The sequence below is a fragment of the Dama dama genome, chromosome 19 (genome assembly GCF_033118175.1).
Source record: "Dama dama isolate Ldn47 chromosome 19, ASM3311817v1, whole genome shotgun sequence".
Taxonomy (NCBI): Eukaryota; Metazoa; Chordata; class Mammalia; order Artiodactyla; family Cervidae; genus Dama; species Dama dama.
Window position 1 is genome coordinate 43,981,753 of NC_083699.1, and position 22,087 is coordinate 44,003,839.

Sequence of the window (22,087 nt, forward strand, 5' to 3'; positions counted from 1 at the left end):
TCAGAAACATGAGGAAGATGCCACATCATGTGTTGCCAAAGAGTTAGAAAAAGACAGTAAATTTAAGTTCATGTTGTGCCTACTGTCTATTATGTCAAGATCGCACTGTGTTATGAGAGATATAGGAAGGAATGTTTATTTACATTTAGGTTCTCAGGAGGTAGATTAAACACTGGGTGGGTGGATGGATGGATGGATGGATGGATGGATGGATGGATAGATAGATGGATGGACAGACGATGGGATGTATGAGAAACAGAAATGGAGAATGAGGTGGCCACTGCCCTCAAGGACTCTACAGGCTCTATGGGACAAAGAGCATGTAAATATGTAACTCTCATCCTTATCAAACCGTGGTTTCATCGAGGTATACAGTGTTTTCCTGAATATGGGGCAAGAAGCTATTAGCTAACAGAGGGTGACTGACATCTAACTGAAAATTGTGGGAGAACGAGGGCCAGAATGGAAGAGGAGGATCCTGGTTCTCTTCCATGAATGCCCCTAGATGCTCTGCAGAAGGGGACGGGGGTGTTAGCCCCTAGGGAGCCCACCGTTAGGGCTTCTACTGACCTGGTCTCCTCCTCACTGGCCTCTTGCGGCCGCTGCAGAAGCGCACTTTGCTGAATACCCCGAGGACGTGCCTCTCGCACAGGGAGCGCCCGTCTTTGCTGGGGCTGGAACGGCGCTTGGAGGCCGACACCCGGTCGCTGTTGGACTCCCTCGCCTGTCGCTTCTGCCGGATCAAGGAGCTGGCTATCGCTGCAGCCATAGCTGCTCAGCGCGGGCCCCAGGCCCCGGGCTCCACTGCGCCCTCGGGATCACGCTCCGCCGGGGCGAGGGCAGGGCAGGACCTCGGCGGCCTGGAGGGACAGGGCAGGCGCGGGGAGGCAGTGCTAATATTTGAGAAGGCTGCAGTACTGAAAACCCGGCGCCCACAAGGTTAGTCAAGAGTCTGGGCAGTGGCGACAAAATGTGTGAAAATCCAGATGTAAACTTCCCCAACCTCTGGCGGCGGGGGCGGGGCGGTCCCAGGCCTTCCTGTTAACTAGACTCTTGCATCCCAAACTTGCACCCCCAGGCGATCCGCGTCCAAGGGGGCAGTGGGGACTTTGGTCACACTGCGTTCGGAGTACCAAGTGGAAAGGGAAGAAGGATGTCCAAAACAACAAGCCGTGCCCCTGTCGGAGAGGCGCAGGCGTTGCAAGGTGTCCAAAGTATATCTACACACACATACATAGAAAACCCGTTTACAAAGCAAGAGTCTGGACCGCGGCGGGTAGCGTGCCCCCGGTAGAAAATGCTAAAAAGTGAATAAAACGTTCCTTTAGAAAACAAGCCACCAACCGCAAGAGAGGAGAGGAAGGCAGCAATTTAACTCCCTGCGGCCCGCAGTTCTGGAGATTAGGAGGTCCGTCCCGGCTGGGTGAGGTCTACCGAATGCATCGCCCCGGCTGCGGTTCTCCGGGGGCCCGCCGCCCGAGTTCTGGAATTCCGAGAGGCGCGAAGTGGGAGCGGTTAGCTGGAGTCGGGGTAGGGGCGCCTGGCGGGGCAGATGTTTCCAGCTGCGGCGAGCGCGACTCCCCGCCAGCAGCGCTGCAAAGAGAGCGGGAGGAGAGGGAGGAGGAGGGCAAGAGGGAAGGGGAGGGAAGGAAAGGAGGAGGGAGGGAGGGAGATCCTCCAGGGCCAGGCACCCTCCGGGAGAAACCCGCGAGAGGCGAGCGCCGCGGAGACGCGGGGTCCCAAAGAGCGGGCGCTCTTTCTCTTTCCGCTTTCTCTCTGGCACAAGATGGGCACAGTTGGTGATTATTTAGGGAATCCTAAATCTGGAATGACTCAGTAGTTTAAATAAGCCCCCTCAAAAGGCAGCGATGCCGAAGGTGTCTTCTCCAGCTCGGCGCCCACACGCCTTTAACTGGAGCTCCCCGCCATGGTCCGCCCGGGGCCGCCGCACCGAGCCGCTCTCCGCACAGGCTCAGAGACAGCCAGGCAAGGAGGGGGGCTCGGGATCAGGTCATCGCCGCGCTGCCCCGGCCCCCCAGGCTCGCGCGGCTCGGCAGTCGACAGCTCACAGGCAGCAGATCAGATGGGGATTACCCGCCCGACGCGAGGCCGATCACTCCGTCCCGCGCGGCCCATCCCGGCCGAGGAAGGAAGTGACCAGCGCTCTGCGAATACCCGCGCGGCGGCTCGGGTGGGGCGGGGGCTGGCTGCGGGCGACTTCGGCTCCAGGCGGCTGCGGCTCCGCTCCGGAGCTGCCCACCATGGTCTGGCGCCCGGGGCGAAAGCGGGGTCCCTGGGCCGCCGGGCTTGGGCGCGTCGGGAGGCGGCCGAGCGCACCACCCGGGCCCTGGGGGCCGGACGCAGACTCTGGGGCCGGGGCCAGGAAGCAGGTGCGGTTTGCCGTCTACTCGCCCAACTCGCTGCGCGGGTGGCCGCTCAGAGCCGCGGGCTAGCGGGGTGCCCCCCGCCGCCGCCTCCCTGGGCCCCAGAGGGGGCGCTCCGGGCGGAGTCCCATTCGGGGGCCGAGGCTCCCGGCACGCCGAGCCGCACCGGCTCCTGGGCGCCGCCGCCGCCTAGCCGGTTCGCTCGGCTGGAGCGCTAGCTCCGCAGGAAACTCCAGGCAAGGACTACCGCCACCGAGACGGAGGGTGGGACGAAGGGCGGGAGGCCGCCAAAGCACCTTTGGCACTGCTCGCCCACCCGCCGCGAGCTCGGGAGCGCCCAGGTGGGGCCGAGCTCCCGGAGCGCAGGGAAGCGCCGCGCGCTCGGAGCCTCCTCCCCTCCCCTCGCGCCCTCGGCTCCCAGACTCTTCCCCCTCCCTCCCGTCACCCCTCTCCCCCTTCTCCGTCTTCTGTCTCTCCCCTTTTCTCCTCTCTACGCAATCCTACGTGATTGAGGTTTGGATGAGAAATTCTCAGAGGCAGAGCGAAACAACTGCAGCTCGGATCGGCTCAGTCCCATCCCTCCCCCGAGAGAAAACACCACCGACCGGTTAAAGGACCCCGGTGCACAAAGAGAGGTTAGGGGTGGGGGAATTGAGAGAAATTGGTCTGCAGTCTCTCCAATAAACTGGAGCACAAAGAATTCTGCTTTGAATGGAAGGTAGGAGACACTAGAGAAAGTAACGATGGCCCCTTGAGCCCACCTTCAGCTCATTTTGGAAAAGGAAAAAGTGTTTCCACATTCCAGGAACCCAGATTTCTGGGTTCGATCCTCCGGAAAGCTGCAAAACAGACTCAGTCCCTAAAATGAGGGACCAGGTGAACACTCTGCACAGAGGGGAGGATGCAGGTGGAGAGGGTGACTGTGGGCAAAGGCAGTCAATAGCCAGCTCTGGAGGGCAGTCAGGTCTCCAGGAGTGCTTGTGGTGACCGGTGGACACTACACAAAACTCAGCAGAGGAGAAAATGTCACCTAAGCTAAAATGCAGCATGAAAAATTTTGGAAGCATAAAGGAGTAGCCATGCTAAGGTCTGGAAGTGGCTGTTGTGATAATAAGTATCATTCTTCAACCAGTCTTCAAATATCCTTAGGCCCTCCCCTTAACAGACATTTCCATAAGCCACCAGGGTAGTGCCAAAAGATTTAACGAGTGATTTCCAAGCAGAAACAGGTGTATGCTGGAAATACCCTAATAGTGGGCAAGAAACATGAATGTCAAGGAAACTACTGAGAATGGATGTGGGTCCTGGAGAGGGCCCAGGAATCCTCCAGATTCCTAGCAGAATGAGAACTGAGGCCTATGAAGTTGTTTAGCGCAAGCACTGTTAAACAGCTCCACTTCGTCTGGGGGCCCGGACCTTTCATGCTGCCGCTGGGTACAGTACAGGCAGATGGGTTTAAGGGGCAGACATCTGGAGGAGGATTAAATAGGCAAGGCGCCATGAGGTGGGGAATCCCAACTGTCAATGGGAAGCACACATCCCCTGCAGCAGTTCAGGTTGCCTGCAAGAGGGGAGTGAACTTGGGATTCTGACAAAGTTCAGAAGAGAAGATACACACACACGGACACACACACACACACGCGTGCACACACACACACATGCGCACACACACACACACACAGCCCTCTTCTCCAAAAGTGAAGCCAGCCAAATACATTTTCAAAAGTACATCTGAATGTGGTAAGGGAAATTACTGAAAATCAGTTGGTAACACTGTCAATTAGGGAAGTGTTCACATTTTACAGATAAAATTATCTATTTTCCTTCCTTGGCTGCCACAAGCCTTGTCTCATTCTTGAGGAAGGCAGGCACAAATAGTACTGGCTGGCTCTGGGGGCTCCTTGCCTCTTGCAGTTCAATACTCAAAAAGAAAAAGGTCAGCTGAGGTGAGGAATCCAGAGAAATGGGCAAGAGAGGAGTATACAGTGAGGCCTTGAAGAAATCACTGCTAAACTCTGAGCCTTTTTCTTATCCTCAAAATGGGGACAATCAGTCCCATCTACCTCCCAGAACTGAATATGTATGTGCAAGCATTCTGAAAAGTGGAAAATGCCAAATGAGTAAAAGAGATGATGACAGTGTTTATTTTTTTAAGAGAAAGCATGATATTCTTCTGAGATGCTTTTTTTAAATGTAGATTTCTGATGGTTTCTCAGAATGTGAATATCTATGAGTAGAGCCCAGGAATTTTAAGTTTTTAACAAGTTCTTCAGGTGTCAGAGTTTGAAAGATATATAGATATAGATATACAGGGGTACATTTTTCAATAATACAAAATCCTAGAAAAGAGAAATAAACTCAGACTCTCAAAAAATTAATATACTTCACTAGAACTGCAGTTCTACGCCCACCAAAACAGGCCTGGAAAGGGAATGTGTGTTCTCTAATCTTTGAGTGTGTTGATTTTTTCTTTTCCTGTGGGTTTATGACATACGAAGATGTTTCGATGCAGAAGGTAACCAGTGTAGCAGCACACAATAGAAGAGGGTGATGAGAGAAGAGAAAAAAAGCAGATAACACTCGCTGTTTGAAGTTTTCCCTGTCTTGACAGCATCGTTAGGCATTTATAGAACAAAATGAAAACAATAAATGCTAGCTTCCTGAAAGTGACACTCCATGTCTTTAGATCTCTACTAAAAGAATGTGGTGTTTTTGATTCAATTAAACAACAAAGACTTTACTTTTTCCCTTGTACTACTGCAGCTATTGTCAGGGTGCATTTTAGCTGTTGAGCACTTTAAGTTATCAACAGCATCATTTTCTTCATTTGTCCAATGAGAAGAAGTTAGTATAGGAAAATTTGAGAAGTTACATAGAACCTATGTACAAGGCTCTTAAGATCAGAAGCAATACCCTAGTTAATCTTTTTCATATTCAGAAATTCATTACTTTCCTTCCTAGGCCACTAAGTCTCATAAGTTTTCTTTCATGGTTAATAAGACATTTCTGATATCTTTTTGCATTCGGGGGTGGAGGGGAGCGGTCAGGAGGAAATTAAATCAACCCACTGATGATTTAATTAAAACAATCAGGTCATTTTGAAGGGCAATATCTCAGGGATAACAATACCTTGGCTTTTATGCTTTTTTAATACAACTTGATAATTTCCATTTACAGTTTTGAAAACATCATATGTGGAAGCAGTTGAATTACTTGGAGAAAGTTGCCAGATACACATTGAAAGGTTAATTATATTTATATTTCTGACCTACCTTCAAACAAATAAAACATAGTCTTAATCATCTCTATATTTTAAAATCATCTCCATTTTTAAAGGGGAAAAAAAACAGAATGTCGAATAGTCTTTCCCTTATTCATAGGCCAAGTCTTTCAACTCCCAAATCAAACTAGGACCACTAATCAAAATAGGACCACTCCGTTCATTCATTTGAAAGGTTGAATTGGGCACACATTGCATCCAAGGCCTGTTTCAGTTACCAAGAGGAACTCTATACATCTCTCTATCCTCCCTGCCCTCAAAGCTTATAGTTCATGCCATCATGATCTTATTTGGCTCATGTCATACTTGCTGTATGCTACTGCACAAGCTATTCAATCTCCAAACCACATCTGCAAAATACATCAATGACAATGACACAAGTAGTTCCTTATCTAACTGGGCTGCTGCAGGCTCAAAGAAGATGTGATAATAAAGTAAAGTATTAGAATGAGCATGCCATCATTAAAATATCCATTTAAAGCAACCCCTGCTATAAAATTCAGGCTTGCCAAAACAGGAAAACATACCTTGTGATTCAAGCATATCATCAGTCACTCGTGGACACAATGTATTTAACAAAGGCTGGAAATCCACTTGAAATGAACGATTGACTTTGACATTGTAATGGCAAATAAAATTTTCATTAGTGGAATATTGTCAATGTCCTTGTCTATTGGAAACACAAAGGAGTCCAGCTCTGCTGGTATATCATCCTGCTCTGAGATCCTGCTTTGAGTCGGCCCCCTGACTCAAAACTTGGTGAATATGACCTCACCAGCCCCTAACACTGCAGGCTTGACAGGTAGAAGAAGACCTTTTCTCCATGAATGCTATCCCACACAATGGGTGTACTTCGATTTCCTTTTCACTGCCAGATTGCCAGTTAAAATAGGCTGGTTACAGCAGCACAAATGATTACTTTCTAATAATTTGTGATTTTCCTTTATTTCCTTTATGTGATTTCCTTATTCAACAGTTTAACAATTACTATATGTGATATATTTGTCTGGTTTTAGTCATCTCTCAAAATAAGAAAGACTTAATTCTTCTTCACGACACAGATTAAAGTTAGTATCCTTATTGCCCAAGTAAAGAAATTATCAATGTTTTAAAGAATGTCTGTTTTAATAAGAAATATAAGCTCTAACTATGGTGAGCCAGGGCTAAACTCCCTGCAGAGTTCTGAGTGACTTGCAATTATTGATACATTGAATCCTCCCTATAAGGTATGTTCTGTCATTATTCTCATTTTATAAATGAAGAAACTGACACATGGAGAGGTTAAGTTGCTTAGTCAGCCACCCAGTCAAGAACTGGCAGGATTCAAATTTAACTAATTTAATTATTTCCAGAGCTGCTTTTTTACCCTCTATGTTACACTGTATGTCAACAGAAGCATGATGCCATAAATAACCATGTAATTCAATTAATAAAATAAGAATATAATCATCATTAGCATTGATAGTCTTTTTACTGTTTAGAAATCATCTTCCATGTATTATCTTATTAAGGCTTTCAACAATCTTGGAAGGAAAATTAAGGACATAATAATAACCCAATTTACAAAATGAGACTCTAATAAGTGATGTAATCTCCCAAGACCCCACAACAGATGAGTTAAGATACATGAGTTTAATCTAGGCCTTCTGACTTCAGTGTTTCTCATGGCCCAACTGAGCTCACATAAAGAAAAAATTGCCCTGGGGACTCAGTCAGTAAAGAACCCACCTTCAATATAGGAGACTGCTTGCAATGCAGGAGACCCTGGTTCGATCCCTGGGTCAGTAAGATCCCCTGAAGAAGGCAATGGCAACCCACTCCAGTATTCTTGCCTGGGAAATCCCATGGACAGAGGAGCCTGGTGTGCCTCAGTCCATGGGGTCACAAAAGAGTCAGACAGCCCTAAGTAACTAAACCTGCACATGAAGAAAAGATGAGAATGTAATATGTCCTTTCATTCTCTGACTTCAGTCCTCCCTGAGCAGGATTTCACACCTTGTAAATGACCTTGAAGAGATCATTCTGTGTGGGAAAGGAGTGCGGGCCTTAAGTGTCCCAAATCTTCTCCCGCCACAGCTTTTACCTCTCTCTGTGCCTAGGAGCTAAGGTGGTTGTCTCCTCACTCCTGGCATAAGAGGGTATCTTTGGTTCTGAGACTGAGGCCTCCAAACACTCACCTCCTTAGTTTAGTAATTTAAGTTGAGCTTCATGAGAAAACTACAGAAAAACTAAATCAAAACAGAAATTAGAGAAATTTTTAAGTTATAAATTTATAAAGTTACACTTCTTCCCTTCGCATTCCTAAAAAAAATGTACATTGGTTTGACTTGAAACACATATCTGGCCCTTGGTTATTTTCTTTCCTAGCTGGATTGAGGATCTTTAAAAACTGCCCCCAATTGATTCTCCATCATTTTTACCCTTTCCTAATTTCTAGTGCCATTGCTTCAGTGATACCTCTTCCTTCTAGATGAGGAATGTAGCTGGAAGATCCTCATAAGAATGTAAAACCCATAATGACAAGAAGTTTGTCTTTTTTATTTACTTTCCTATCTCCAGTTCCTTAAATATTAGTAAATAGCAGACACTCAATAAATACTTTAATGAATTAATTCATGAATTTATCCAACCATCCACCAATCTTGTTAAGTAAAAATGAAACATCTATTCTCAAAGAAACAAACTCAGCTCCTCATTTCCAGCTTGATCATTTTGCTTTATAAATACTCTAAAATCTGTCTAAATACCATCTATCTATTAAAATTGGATATCCTTAGAGGCCACATGGTATCCAGATTTTTGCACTGACCAACTTCCACCCCCTGTATTTAGGTGTATAGTTTCAGCTTTTATCTTTCTCTCTCTCTCTTCTCTCAATCCCACCACCCCCTCTCATACACACACACACACATTCAGAGAAGAAAAGGAATATAACAATAATGAAAAAAGAGACCACAGAATTGATAAAATGATTAGTCAATTTTTAAAGGCTCAGACTATGATCAAAATGACCTTAAAATGGTTTGATAATCCTAAAATTCATGCTGTCACCCATCTGTACTGAGCTGCTTTCTCCATGGACCTAGTTGCTCCATTTCTAAATTTAGATTCCAAATTTTCAGGGAATGGATCTTGTTGAAATAGCAGTCTCTTCCAGCATCCAGCACATGACTGACATTCAAATTATATTATTAAAATTGTCATAAATTCATATTTTGTCCCATGTGCATGTAGCACTGGGCTCTGTGAAAATAACCATTAGTGAAAGACTCCATTGATCCTATTTGATATTTAATAAGATTTTATTGGATATATATTTGATATTTAATAAGGCTGTATTGGAAATAACTGAAATATCCAAATTGGCTAGACAAAATTTTCAGGGGATCAAATGGAAGTGGTGACCAGTAAGGTCATTTGTAGTCCAAACTGTTAAGAATTCTCTAAAATTAAAATGTAAATTAGAGGGCTTCCCTCGTGGCTCAGTGATAAAGAATCCGTCAATGCAAGAGACACAGTTTCAATCCCTGGTCTGGGAGTATCCCATGTTCCGCAGAGCAGCTCAGCCTTTATGTCACAACTACTGAGCCTGTGCTCTTAGATCCCAGGAAATGAAACTACTAAGCCTTCGTGCAGCAACTACTGAAACCCCTGTGCCCTAGAGCCTGTGCTCCACAACAAGAGAAGCCACCACAATAAGAAGCATGCACCCTGTCACTAGAGAGCAGCCCCCATGCACTGCAACTAGAGAAAGTCCACACAGCAATGAAGATCCAGCACAGCCAAAAAGTAAATAAATCAAAAATTTTTAAAGAAATGTAAATTAGAAAGAATAGGTGATTTAGAATAATCTTTCCTTGCATAAAGTTACTTTGTCTGAGTCTAACTTTGTTTGCCAGTAAAATGACTTAGATTAATTAAAGTAGTATGCTGAAAAGATAGCATTAGTTTCTGAAACAAGGAACTGTATGAATAAGTGAAAAAATGAATGAATGAATGAATGGGTAGATGAGTAGATGGATGGATAGATGAAAAGTAGCATCATTCATCTACAAACCTCTAAATTCACATTGTTAGGCTAAACAAAATAGCTCAAAATAAAAATATCTGGCAAGCTTCCTTTTGGAATACTGTGGAGACAAGAAAATGTTAGAGAAATCCATGGTAGTAAATGAAAGCACTTAATAAACTTCTAGGTCATTCACTTACCAATTATTTTCACATAAAATTATATTCTCCTATGATTAATTTTGCCCAGTAATTCACCATATGCAGCATGAAATCAAGAGTATATTGGTGTAGATGGCTGTTTGTTTATGCTATCAAAGCCAAGATGGATGGATGAATAGATAGATAGATATAGTTATTAACATGCATTTTAGTGGTTAGATATCCAGAAAAGAATAAGATGATTGTATAAGCATATTTATTTAAACAGCATTTGAAGCAAGAAAGAGCAATGATATGTTTGTAATGTTTTGGATAGGATATTACTTTTTAAACATACAGTATTAGCTAGAAGGGATCTCATGAGGTCATCAATCCATTCTAGACAATATATACATATTGTAATCACTAGAGACCACAAAGAAATTTCTTTAAAAAGTAAGCTAGAAAATGATCTCCAGTTAGTTGAATATGCTAAGACAGCAATGGAGAAAAGATCCATTCTATTCTCTTCATTTTGACAGTTCTTCCTCTCATTCCTAAAAAGGAAAAAGACAAGGAAATAGCCATAGCTAGCTTTTAAAAGATAAGTAACTGGAAGAATTTATTATTTTCTGAGGAAAGAAGCTAGGGAAAGAATGTTGACTTTGTGTTAAAAGTAGAAACAGAATTGAGGAGAATCATGATTTACCTTTTTTTGTACCCGTGAGGATCTAGTACATTACTTTGACAATAGTAGACACTCTGTAAATGTGTGTTGATTTAATTTGATTTGAAAGTATTAAATGTTCAGAATGAGTGAGAACAGTCTTGCATTTTACCTTAGGCATACTTTTATTAATAGTGGTCTCATCTTTAATCTCTGATAGCATCAGGTAAGTAGTGGCTATGAAAAAAAAAAAAAGAAAGAAAGAAAGACACAAATATCTGATAAATATAAAGGAAAACACATGGCCTTAATCTAGTAATGTGTTTTCTCTTATCCTCTTTATGAACCTAGCACAGATGTCAGGCTACTTTTTTCTGATGGTGCCACAATGACAAAATCCTAATGTAAACCCACAACATTCTTGAAAGGAGAAGCGTTATTCCCTTAAGTGAGTTGGAAAGTCATAGTTTAAGGCATCAGATAAGAAAGAGATGTGGAGTTGGGAAGTGCATTTAACTCAAGGAAGAGGTATACCTTTCTTTTTTTATTGGGATTTTGAATAATCCATCCACACTTAAAGTTTTTCTGACTTTCAAGTGAAAAAATGTTCTCTATCAAACAGAATCAGGCTAGAAACTATATAGGAAAACACTCTCATAGAGACTTCTAATATAGTAAGTCTGCAGCTGTAAACTCCAGAGAATGAACCATATCAAGTTATCTAGATGTTAGTTGTAAATTATCTCAGTGATGGACTATAAAGAAAGCTGAATGCTGAAGAATTGATGCTTTTGAACTGTGGTGTTGGAGAAGACTCTTGAGAGTCCCTTGGACTGCAAGGAGATCCAACATGTCCATCCTAAAGGAGATCAGTCACGAATGTTCATTGGAAGGACTGATGTTGAAGCTGAAGCTCCAATACTCTGGCCACCTGATGCGAAGACCTGACTCATTTGAAAAGACCCTGATGCTGGAAAGATTGAAGGCAGGAGAAGAAGGGGATGACAGAGGATGAGATGGTTGGATGGCATCACCGACTCAATGGACATGAGTTTGAGTAAACTCCGGGAGTTGGCGATGGACAGGGAGGCCTGGCGTGCTGCAGTCCATGGAGTCGCAAAGAGTCGGACATGACTGAGCGACTGAACTGAACTTAACATCATACTCAAAAAGGTGAAAGCCTTCCTGCTAAATTCATGAATAAGACAAGGATACTCACTCTCACCACTTCTATTTAACATAATATATGAAATCTTGGCTGCAGCAACCAGACAAGAAATAAGAAAAGATATGCAAATTGAAAAGGAAGAATGGATTATAACTATTTGCAGATAGCATGGTATTTATATAGAAAACCCTAAAGGCTTCACCTCGAAACTATTAGAACTAATAAATAAATTCAGGAAAGTTTCAGGATACAAAGTTAATACACATAAATTTCTTGCTATTCTATACACAATAGTGAACTATTAGAAAAGAGAAAGTTAAAAAAAAGCAACTGTTTAAAAATCACCTAAAAATTAAAAATATCTAGGAATAAACTTAACCAAGGAGGTGAATGACCTGTACTCTGAGAACATGGATAAAGGAAACTGAAGATGATACAAAGAAATGCAACAATACCCTATGCTCTAGGAGTGGAAAAATTAAAATTGCTAAAATGACCATACTACCCAAATCAATCTACAGGTTTAATGCAATCCTGATAGAAATCTTATTACATTTCACGGAACTGTAAAAAATAATCCTAATATTCATATGGAACCACAATTGACCCCAAATTGCCAAAGCAATCTTGAGAGGAAAAAAAACATAGCTGGAGGTGTCACTCTCTCAGACTGTAGACTATACTACAAAGCTACAGTAAATAAAACTGTAAAGTACTGGCATAAAAAGAAGCATATCAATGGAACAGAATAAAGAGCCCAGAAATAAACTTACATACCTATGGTCAATTAATCTACAACAAAGGGGGAAAGAATATATAATGGAGAAAAGACAGTCTCTTCAATAAGTGATGCTGGGAAAATGGACATCTACAGTAAAACAATGAGATTAGATCTTTTTCTCATACCATATATAAAAATAAACTCAAAATAGATTAAAGACCTAACTGTATGATCAGAAACCATAAAATTCCTAGAGAAGAACATAGGCAGAACATTTTGACATATATTTCAGCAATATTTATATATATTTTTGGATCTGTCTCCAAAGGCAAAAGAAATAAAAGCAAAAATAAACAAATGGGACCTAATTAAACTTAAAAGCTTTTGCACAGCAAAGGATATCATTGACAAAATGAAAAGATAAGCAATAGAGTGGGAGAGAATATTTGGAAATTATATAACTGACAAGGGGTTAATAGCTAAAATATATAAATAGCTCATACAATTCAATATAAAAAAAAACAAATAATTCAATCTAATAAATGGGTAGTGGACCTAAAGATACAGTTTCCCAAAGATGACATATAGATGACTAATAAACACATAAAAAGATGCTCAATATCACTAATTATTAGAGAAATGAAAATTAAAAGCTATCACTTCACACACCTCAGAATGGCTAACATCAAAAAGTCTACAAATAGCAAATGTTGCCAAAGATGTACACTGTTCATGGAAATACAAAATGGCACACCCACTACAGAAAACAGTATTAGAACTTCTCAAAAAGCTAAAAATAGAACAACCATACAACCCAGCAATTCTACTCCCAGGTATATCTCCACACAAAATGGAAACACTAATTCAAAAAGATACATCGATCCCAATGTTCATAGCAGCTCTACTTACAATAGCCAAGACATGGAAGCAACCCAAGAGTCCATGAATAGATGACTTGATAAAAATTATGATTATATATATAATAGAATATCCTATCTGTGTGTGCTTAGTCACTCAGTCATGTCCAATTCTGTGTGACCCCATGGACTACAGCCCACCAGGCTCCTCTGTCTATGGGATTTTCCCAGCAAAATTACTGGAGTGGGTTGCCGTTTCCTCTTCCAGCAGATATTCCTGGCCCAGGGATCAAACCTGCATCTTCTGCATTGGCAGGCAGACTCTTTACCACTGAGCTACATGGGAAGCACCATAATAGAATATTACTCAGTCATAAAAAAAGAATGAAATTCTGTCATTTGTAGCAAGATAGATAGACCTAGAGTATATTATGCTCATGAAATAAATCAGAGAAAGACAAATACCGTGTGAAATCATTTATATCTAAAATATATCTAAAATATAATACAAATTAGTGTAAATAGTAAAACAGAAACAAACTCACAGATTTAGAAAACAAACAAATTTAGAGGTTACCAGGAGGGAGAGGGAAATAGGAGGAACACACTGGGGGTATGGTATTAAGAGACACAAACTACTATATGCAATAGATAAGCAACAAGGATATATTGTATTGCACAAGGAATTATATCCATTATCTTGTATTAATTTTAATGGAGTATAAACTATAAAAATAATGAATCACTGCTATACACCTGAAACTAATATAATATTGTAAGTCAACCATAGTTAATTTTTTTTTAACTATTAGAAGGAAAGAAAGGATAGAGTAGGAAAGAGAAGGGAAAATAAGACTTACTAGGCACCAGCTCTATACAGGTTCATTTAATTAATCCTCAGGATAACCACACAAGGCCAACACTGCTATCCACATGTACAATGAAAAAATTGTAAGTCAGAAAAAACTGAAGTATGAGTCTGGTCAAGAATTCAAGTTTTGTTTGAATTCAAATTTTGTTTAACTGACACCAAATCCAAAGCTCTCTTTGTAACTTTTTAGATGATGAATCCACAATATGAATTTAAAAGAGGATCATTTATACCCTTAAAGTGTTAGAAAGATTAAGATAACCCATGAGTTAAGGCCACTCAGAATTCAAGTCACAGGCAAGCATTCATGTCGTTCTCTGGTGATCATGACCTAATTTGAAGTACTAGCTTAATAACTAGAGCCAGGGGTAGAGAAATGAGGAAAGCTGTGTCTGTCATCAAGTATCGGAAATGTTCCTATTGAAAAAATAGGTATCTTATGTGTCCAGAGGCAAAATTGGATTCCATAAGCAGTTATATACAAGGAAGTGCAGACTAAACAGCAAATGTGAGTTCCCCATCGGCACAGACATTCAAGTCAAGATCAGGAGGCAAAAACCACAAGAGGAAGGTCTTCAGAGAGGAAATGAGTATTCTATAAAATGGTTACAGTCAGCATTGCTGGGGTAGAGAATGAATCAAAATCACTATAGGATGTATCCAAGGCAAAACGTGGCAAAACTTTTTTTTTTTTTAATAAGAAAGTAAAAGGGTAAGCTTAATGAATGGTGAAACTCATTACTAGTAGGGAAAATTAACAGTAAAATGGAGCAAGATTCAAGGAGACTGTCAAAGGAAGCATATCAGGACAACCCTGGGAAGGAAGCACAGAGCTAAGATTTCTTTTATATATAGCATGAACGTGTGTCACAAAGTCTACATAACTGATCATAAGTGGCACTTAATGAACAGTTGAAAGGGTAAATGCTATTGTTACCATAGCTGTAGCATTATAGATTAAGGGAAAGAAAACATATAAACCTATGAAAATGTGAGTAAGGAAAGCTCCTCAGGAAAGGCCAGTGTAAAAAGCCCCTAAGGGGCCTTCCCTTCTGGTCCAGTGGTTAAGAATCCACCTTGCAAAGCAGGAGACATGGGTTCGATCCCTGGTCAGAGAACCAAGATCCCACATGCCACAGAGCCACTAATCCCGTGTGCCACAACTATTGAAGCCTGTGTGCTGCAACTATTGACCCCATGTGCCACAACTAGAGTTCATGCGCTGCAACAAAAGATCCTTCATGATGCAACAAAGATCCTGTGTGGTGTAACTAAGACCCAAGACAGCCAAATAAATATTTAATAAGTAAATAAATAAAAGCCCCTAAGGTGTGAGTCAAAACCACAGTGTATTATACAGAGGATGGTCACTGATCCTTCTGGATGCTGCTCTCTGCAAGGAAGATTCCACACTGAGGTAGGATACTTTAAAGTAACCAAAAGTTAATGGCTTAACAAAGGAAAAGGATTATGAGGGTAAAGAATAGTGTTAGCAACTCAATGAGTTCCCTGCACAGAAGGGTTTCTGTAGGTAAACTGTGAGGTCCATCATGGAGAGTGTTGAAAATACTTATTTGTCCTGAAGATGCAGTTGTCTCCTACAAGATGGACAATTACTACTATGAGTGATCATAGAGAAACCTGGAGACTCAATTTACAGTAGAAAGCAGGAAATATTTAAATCTATGTACATATTCACAGCTTTGAATACTGTATCTTTGATATTACTTTTTAGAATGAAAAAGGAGAATCACAAATCCAAAAAACTTAAAACCAATTTGAAAAAACTTATATACTAAGAGAAAAAGTCTTACAAAATAATTTAGAACTAAATATCCCAAAACACAGTGGGGAAGATGAAGAGACATCAGAAGGTAGATTGCAAGTTGTCACATTGATGAAGTTAGGAATTTGAGAAGACAACCATTGCACTTCTTGCCTGACAATTTTTACTTTACTGTATACAAAGTATTATCTTCAAAATGCAGAATAGGGGAGAACAAGATGGCGGAGGAGCAGGTGGACATGGAGTACATCTCTCTCCACGGACACATCAGGAATACAGCTCAGACACAGAAGGGCATGCAGAACCCCAGCTGAGAGCAGGCAGGAGTACCTGACCAGTGGAAAACAATACATAGAACCACGCATAACCTGGTAGGAAGAAAGAACGAGGGGGACAAACAGGAGTGTTAGCAGGACTGGACCTGCCCTCGGCAGGTGGGGAAACTGAAGCAGGGGTCCGATCCCCACATCCGGGCAATCGTCTGAGTCAGAGGAGAAACATTTAAGGCTGAGAGTGGAACAGCTGATCTGTGGCAGCCTATACAGAATGAGACTCAGACAGTCCTTGCTGCAGCCATACATACCCCGGACAGGAACACTGGTGCCCTGGAAGGCGCAGCCGCTAGCAGCTTAGATTTTAGGGACTGTGGAGCAGTCCCAGAGCGAGGGCTGCTGTTGACTGCAGAGACACTGATTGAGGGGATGTGAGGGAGGAGATCATGGTGGGAAATGCCAGTGGAGGAAAGCCAGGCAGCCATGGAAGCAAGGAAATACTGCTGAGTCACACGCAGGCGGTGGAGCCCATCACCATAGCCACTCTCTCCCCCACAGCCAGCATCAGCAGCTGAACAATAGAGAGGCTGGCCCGTCAAACGCCTGACACGCTCAACTACAGAGTGGGACCCCACCCGGCGTGCCCCCTTTAAGTGCCTGACATGCCAGTCTACAGAGTGGGACCCCAGCTGAACAGAGAAGGACCCCAGGCAAGGGAGCCCCCTAAGTGCCTGAACAGGGCAGAGCTACAGAGAAAGACTGGCCAAAGAGGCCTTCTGATCGCCAGTTACAACAGGCTCAGAAAAAGACTCTGATAGGATCATAACTCCTGCGGCAGAGGCAGTCCATGTCCCTGCACACTTGGCGCCGCCAGGGTCCCCAAAAGCCAAGCAGCTGGGACACCTTCACACTCGACTCACATATTAGGGCAGAGCTGCCACAGGCAAAAAAAGTCTTGTGTCTACGCGCCCCAGGTCACTTCGGTCTTGTCCAACTCTGCGACCCTGTAGGTTGTGGCCTGCCAGGCTACTCTGTCAGGGAGAGGGGGTTCTCCAGGCAAGAATACTGGAGCATATTGGCCAAATACCCTTCTAGAGCACTATATTTCCTGCTGCCCTAGCCGCTAACCCCCCTGAGTACCTGGTGCTGCCAGAACCCCTGCGACCCAAGCAGCTGCACCACCTCCACACCTGGCCCTCACAGGGGCAAACCCAAGTCCTCCAGGGCAGCCTCAGGAGCAAACCCCAGGGGGCGACCCACATGTAGCGGTGGAAAAAAAAACCACAATTGAAACCCAGGGGCAGTGTGGCTAAGGAAGAAGACCCAGAACCTTCCCACCAGCTGCACAAGCTGCAGATTAAATCCACACAATCAACTAGGCAAACTCCACATCTATGGAATATATAAAAGGCCATTGAGAGCTCCCACAAAAGAAAACACACTAGTTCTGATAGCTGTGGACATTGGAGGCAAGAACACACAGGAGTAGGACCAGGTTAGAATCTAATCTGCCCCCATAGCAGGTCCAGAGATCAGCACAGTGTTGGAGGGAATCCTGGGGAGGTAGGTGGACTGTGACTCCTAGCGAGGGAAAGGACTCTGACACCAGTGATTCAAGAAAAACATTTATTGGTCTCATGTTTTGACTTGTTCTGTAGATTCTTTTGGATAATTTTTTTCTTTCTCCTTTTTTCTTCTTCCATTTTTTTTTTCTTTTCTCTTTTTTATAATATTAATTTTTAATCCTTTTAAACATATTACATTTTTTCTACATTTATTCCTTTGTATGCCTTTCCTACTGTTCTTTAACCTTTGCAGTTAATCTTTAATGGGCAGAAATCTTTTTCATCTACCTCTATTTAACGTTGCATATCTACCTTTCTCTCCTTTCCTCTCAACATATTTGTTAGCTTTGTTTTCAGTGCTTTATTCCCCACTTGGCACCTTGCTTTAGTTTTGTTTTCTGGTTTGTGCCTTTGTTAGTTTTGTTCTTAACTGGTAAATACAATTTTTTATTTCCTTTGTTCACTGGGTCAATCTGCTGCACTTTACTTTTGTTGGACGGTTTTGACTTTGCACATGGGTGTACATGTATATGTGCATATTCCATTATTTTAATTATTATTTGCCTGATTTTGTAACTACCATTTGTTAGGGGTTCATTTTGGTTTCTCGTTTTTGTATATTTATTTTAATCTCGCTTAATGCCATAACAAACCACTTGTGTAATCCTTATTCTTGACCAGAGATCAAGCCCTGAGCCTTTGGAGTGGGAGCATTGACTCCAAGACCCTAGACTACCAGAGAACTAACCCTAGGGAGTATGAAATAGTGAGAACTCACACAACCGAAACTGCCTGAATACAAAACGCAGCATCATCCAACCACCCTGTGCAGGATGCCTCATCTAAGCAACAAACAAAACAAAAATACAGACCCAATCATCAGCAGACAGGATTACCACCCCCTTGCCAACCAAAGGAAAAACAAACAAACAAACAAAAACTCAGCACAAATCTCACCCTATATGAAGCTTACACAAACCACTGGACCAACCTTAGGAGGGCAGACCAAAAGGAAGAAAGAATTCAACCTTCTTCAAGGAAAGAATTCAACTTTCCTTGAAGCCTGGGAAAAGGACACCTCTAACACAGTAAGTTAAGAAAAATAACGAAAAGGCAGAGAAATACTACACAAATCAAGAAACAAACTAGAAACACAGAAGTTCAAATAAATCAAGAGGAAATAAGCAAACTACCTGAAAAAGAATTCAGAATAATGATAGTAAAGATGATCAAAAACCTTGAAAGCAAAATGGAGAAAATACAAGAATCAATTAACAAAGACCTAGAAGAATTAAAGAATAAACATACAGAGACAAACAACACAACTACTGAAATTAAAAATACTCTAAAGGAAAGAAAGTGAAGTCATTCAGTCATGTTCGACTCGTTGTGATCCCATGGACTGTAGCCTACCAGGCTCCTCTATCCATGGGATTTTCCAGGCAAGAGTACTAGAGTGGGTTGCCATTTCCTTCGCCAGGGGATCTTCCCGACCCAGGGATTGAACCTGGGTCTCCCACAGTGCATGCAGATGCTTTACCTTCTGAGCGAACAGGGAAGCCCCAAAAACACTCTAAAAGGAATCAACAGCAGAAAATCTGAAGCAGAAGAATGACTCAGTGAGCTGGAAAATAAAATGTTGGAAATAACTTCTGAAGAGCAGAATAAAGTAAAAAGAATGAAAAGAACCGAAGATAGTCTCAGAGACCTCTGGGACAATATCAAACACACCAACATTTGAGTTACAGGGCTCCCAAAAGAAGAGAAAAAGAAAGGGTATGAGAAAATTTTTGAAGAGATTATAGTTGAAAATCTCCCCAACATAGAGAAGAAAATAGTCAATCAAGTCCAAGAGGCACAGAGAGGCCCATACAAAAACCCAAGGAGAAACATGCCAAGACACATACTAATCAAACTAACAAACACTAAACACAAAGAAAGAACATTAAAAGCAGCAAGGGAGAAGCAACAAGTAACATACAAGGGAAACCCCATATGCTTAACAGCTGATCTTTCAGCAGAACCTCTGCAGGCCAGAAGGGAATGGCAGGGTATATTTAAAGTACTGAAAGGGGAAAATCTACAACCAAGATTCCTATACTTGGCAAGGATCTCATTCAAAATCGATGGAGAAATAAAAAGAAGTATTTTTGCTTCTCAGACAAGCAAAAGTTAAGAGAATTCAGTACCACCAAACCAGCTTTACAACAAATGTTAAAGGGACTTATATAGTCAAGAAATACAAGAGAGGAAAAAAATCTACAAAATCAATCTCAAACAATTAAGAAAATGGCAATGGGAACATATATATCAATAATTACTTTAAATGTAAATGGATTAAATTCTCTAACCAAAAGACCCAGACTGGCTGAATGGATACAAAAACAAGACCCATATATACGCTGTCTACAAGAAACCCACTTCAGTCCTCAAGACACATATAGACTGAAAGTGAGAGGATGGAAAACTGTATTCCATGCAAATGGAAAGCAAAAGAAAGCTGTAGTAGCAATCCTCATATCAGACAAAATAGACCTTAAAATGGAAAAGATTATAAGAGATAAGGAATGATGGTCAAGGGATTAATCCAAGATGAAGACATAACAATTGTAAATATCTATGCACCCAACATAGGAGTGCCTCAATACATAGACAAACACTAACAGACATAAAAGCAGAAACTGACAGTAACACAATATTACTAGGAGACTTTAACAACCCACTCATATCAATGGACAGATCATCAAAACAGAAAATTAATAAGGAAACACAAGTCTTAAATGATACATTAGATGAGATGGATCTCATTAATATCTTCAGAACATTCCATCCAAATGCAGAAGAACACACCTTCTCAAGTGCACATGGAACATTCTCCAGGATAGACCATATCTTGGGTCACAAATCAAACCTCAGTAAATTTAAAAACTGAAATCGTATCAAGCATCTTTTCTGACTACAATGCTATTAGGCTAGATATCAATTACAAGAAAAAAAACTGTAAGAAACACAAACACATGGAGATTAAACAACACGTTTCTAAATAACCAACAGGTTACTGAAGAAATCAAAAGGGAAATCAAAAAATTTCTAGAAACAAATGACAATGAAAACACGACAACTCAAAACCTATGGGATGCAGCAAAGGCAGTTCTAAGAGGGAAATTTATAGCAATACAATCCTACCTCAAAAAACAAGAAAAACAATGAATAGACAACTTAACTCTATACCTAAAACAACTAGAAAAAGAAGAACCAAAAAAATTAATAGAAGGAAAGAAATCATAAAGATCTGAGCAGAAATAAATGAAAAAGAAATGAAAGAAACAATAGTAAAGATTTAAAAAGAACATAAAAACTGGTTGTTTAAGAAGATAAACAAAACTGACAAACATTTAGCCAGACTCATCAAGAAAAAAAGAGAGAAGAATCAAATCAAGAAAATTAGAAATGAAAAAGGAGAGGTTACAACAGACAATTTATGGATGCAAGGGATTTTAAGAGACTATTCTGAACAACTATATGGCAATAAAATAGATAACCTGGAAGAAATGGACAGATTCTTAGAAAAGTTCAATCTTCCAAGACTGAACCAGGAAGAAATGGAAATTATGAACCCAATTACAAGCACTGAAACTGAAGCTGTGATCAAAAATCTCCCAAAAGACAAAAGCCCAGCACCAGAGGGCTTCACAGAATTTTATCAAACATTTGCTGCTGCTGCTGCTAAGTCGCTTCAGTAGTGTCCGACTCTGTGCGACCCCAGAGATGGCAGCCCACCAGGTTCTGCTGTCCCTGGGATTCTCCAGGCAAGAACACTGGAGTAGGTTGCCATTTCCTTCTCCAATACATGAAAGTTAAAAGTGAAAGTGAGGTTGCTCAGTCGTGTCCGACTCTTTGCGACCCCATGGACTGCAGCCTACCAGGCCCCTCCATCCATGGCATTTTCCAGGCAAGAGTACTGGAGTGGGTTACCACTGCCTTCTCCTATCAAACATTTAAAAAAGAGCTAATGCCTATCCTTCTAAAACTCTTTCAAAAAATTGCAGAGGAAGGATCACTTCCAAACTCATTCTGCGAGGCCACCATCACCCTGATACCAAAACCAGACAAAGGCAACACAAAAAAAGAAAACTACAGGCCAATATAACTGATGAACACAGATGCAAAAATCCTCAACAAAATTTTAGCAAACAGAATTCAGCAACACATCAAAAAGTTCATATACCATGATCAAGTTGAGTTTATTCCAGAGATGCAAGGATTCTTCAATATACACAAATCAATCAATGTGATACACCATATTAACAATTTGAAAGATAAAAACCTTATGATAATCTTGATAGATGCAGAAAAAGTCTTTGACA

At 41.6% G+C, this 22,087-nt stretch overlaps 1 protein-coding gene across 4 annotated transcripts in view; it reads right to left on the minus strand.

The window, feature by feature from the left end:
- Positions 1-22,087, minus strand: part of FGF12 (fibroblast growth factor 12) — a 412,502-nt gene that overhangs the window by 289,292 nt on the left and 101,123 nt on the right. Inside the window, exon 1 of one of the 4 annotated variants that reach the window (XM_061166831.1) lies at positions 571-1,307. The exons of 2 other annotated variants lie outside the window; for them this stretch is intronic. In XM_061166831.1, the coding sequence (XP_061022814.1) occupies positions 571-769 (199 nt within the window). In that variant the 5' untranslated portion in view covers positions 770-1,307. Of the gene's footprint in view, positions 1-570; positions 1,308-22,087 lie in introns of those variants that run through there. One more of the 4 variants, XM_061166832.1, reaches the window with a different exon arrangement.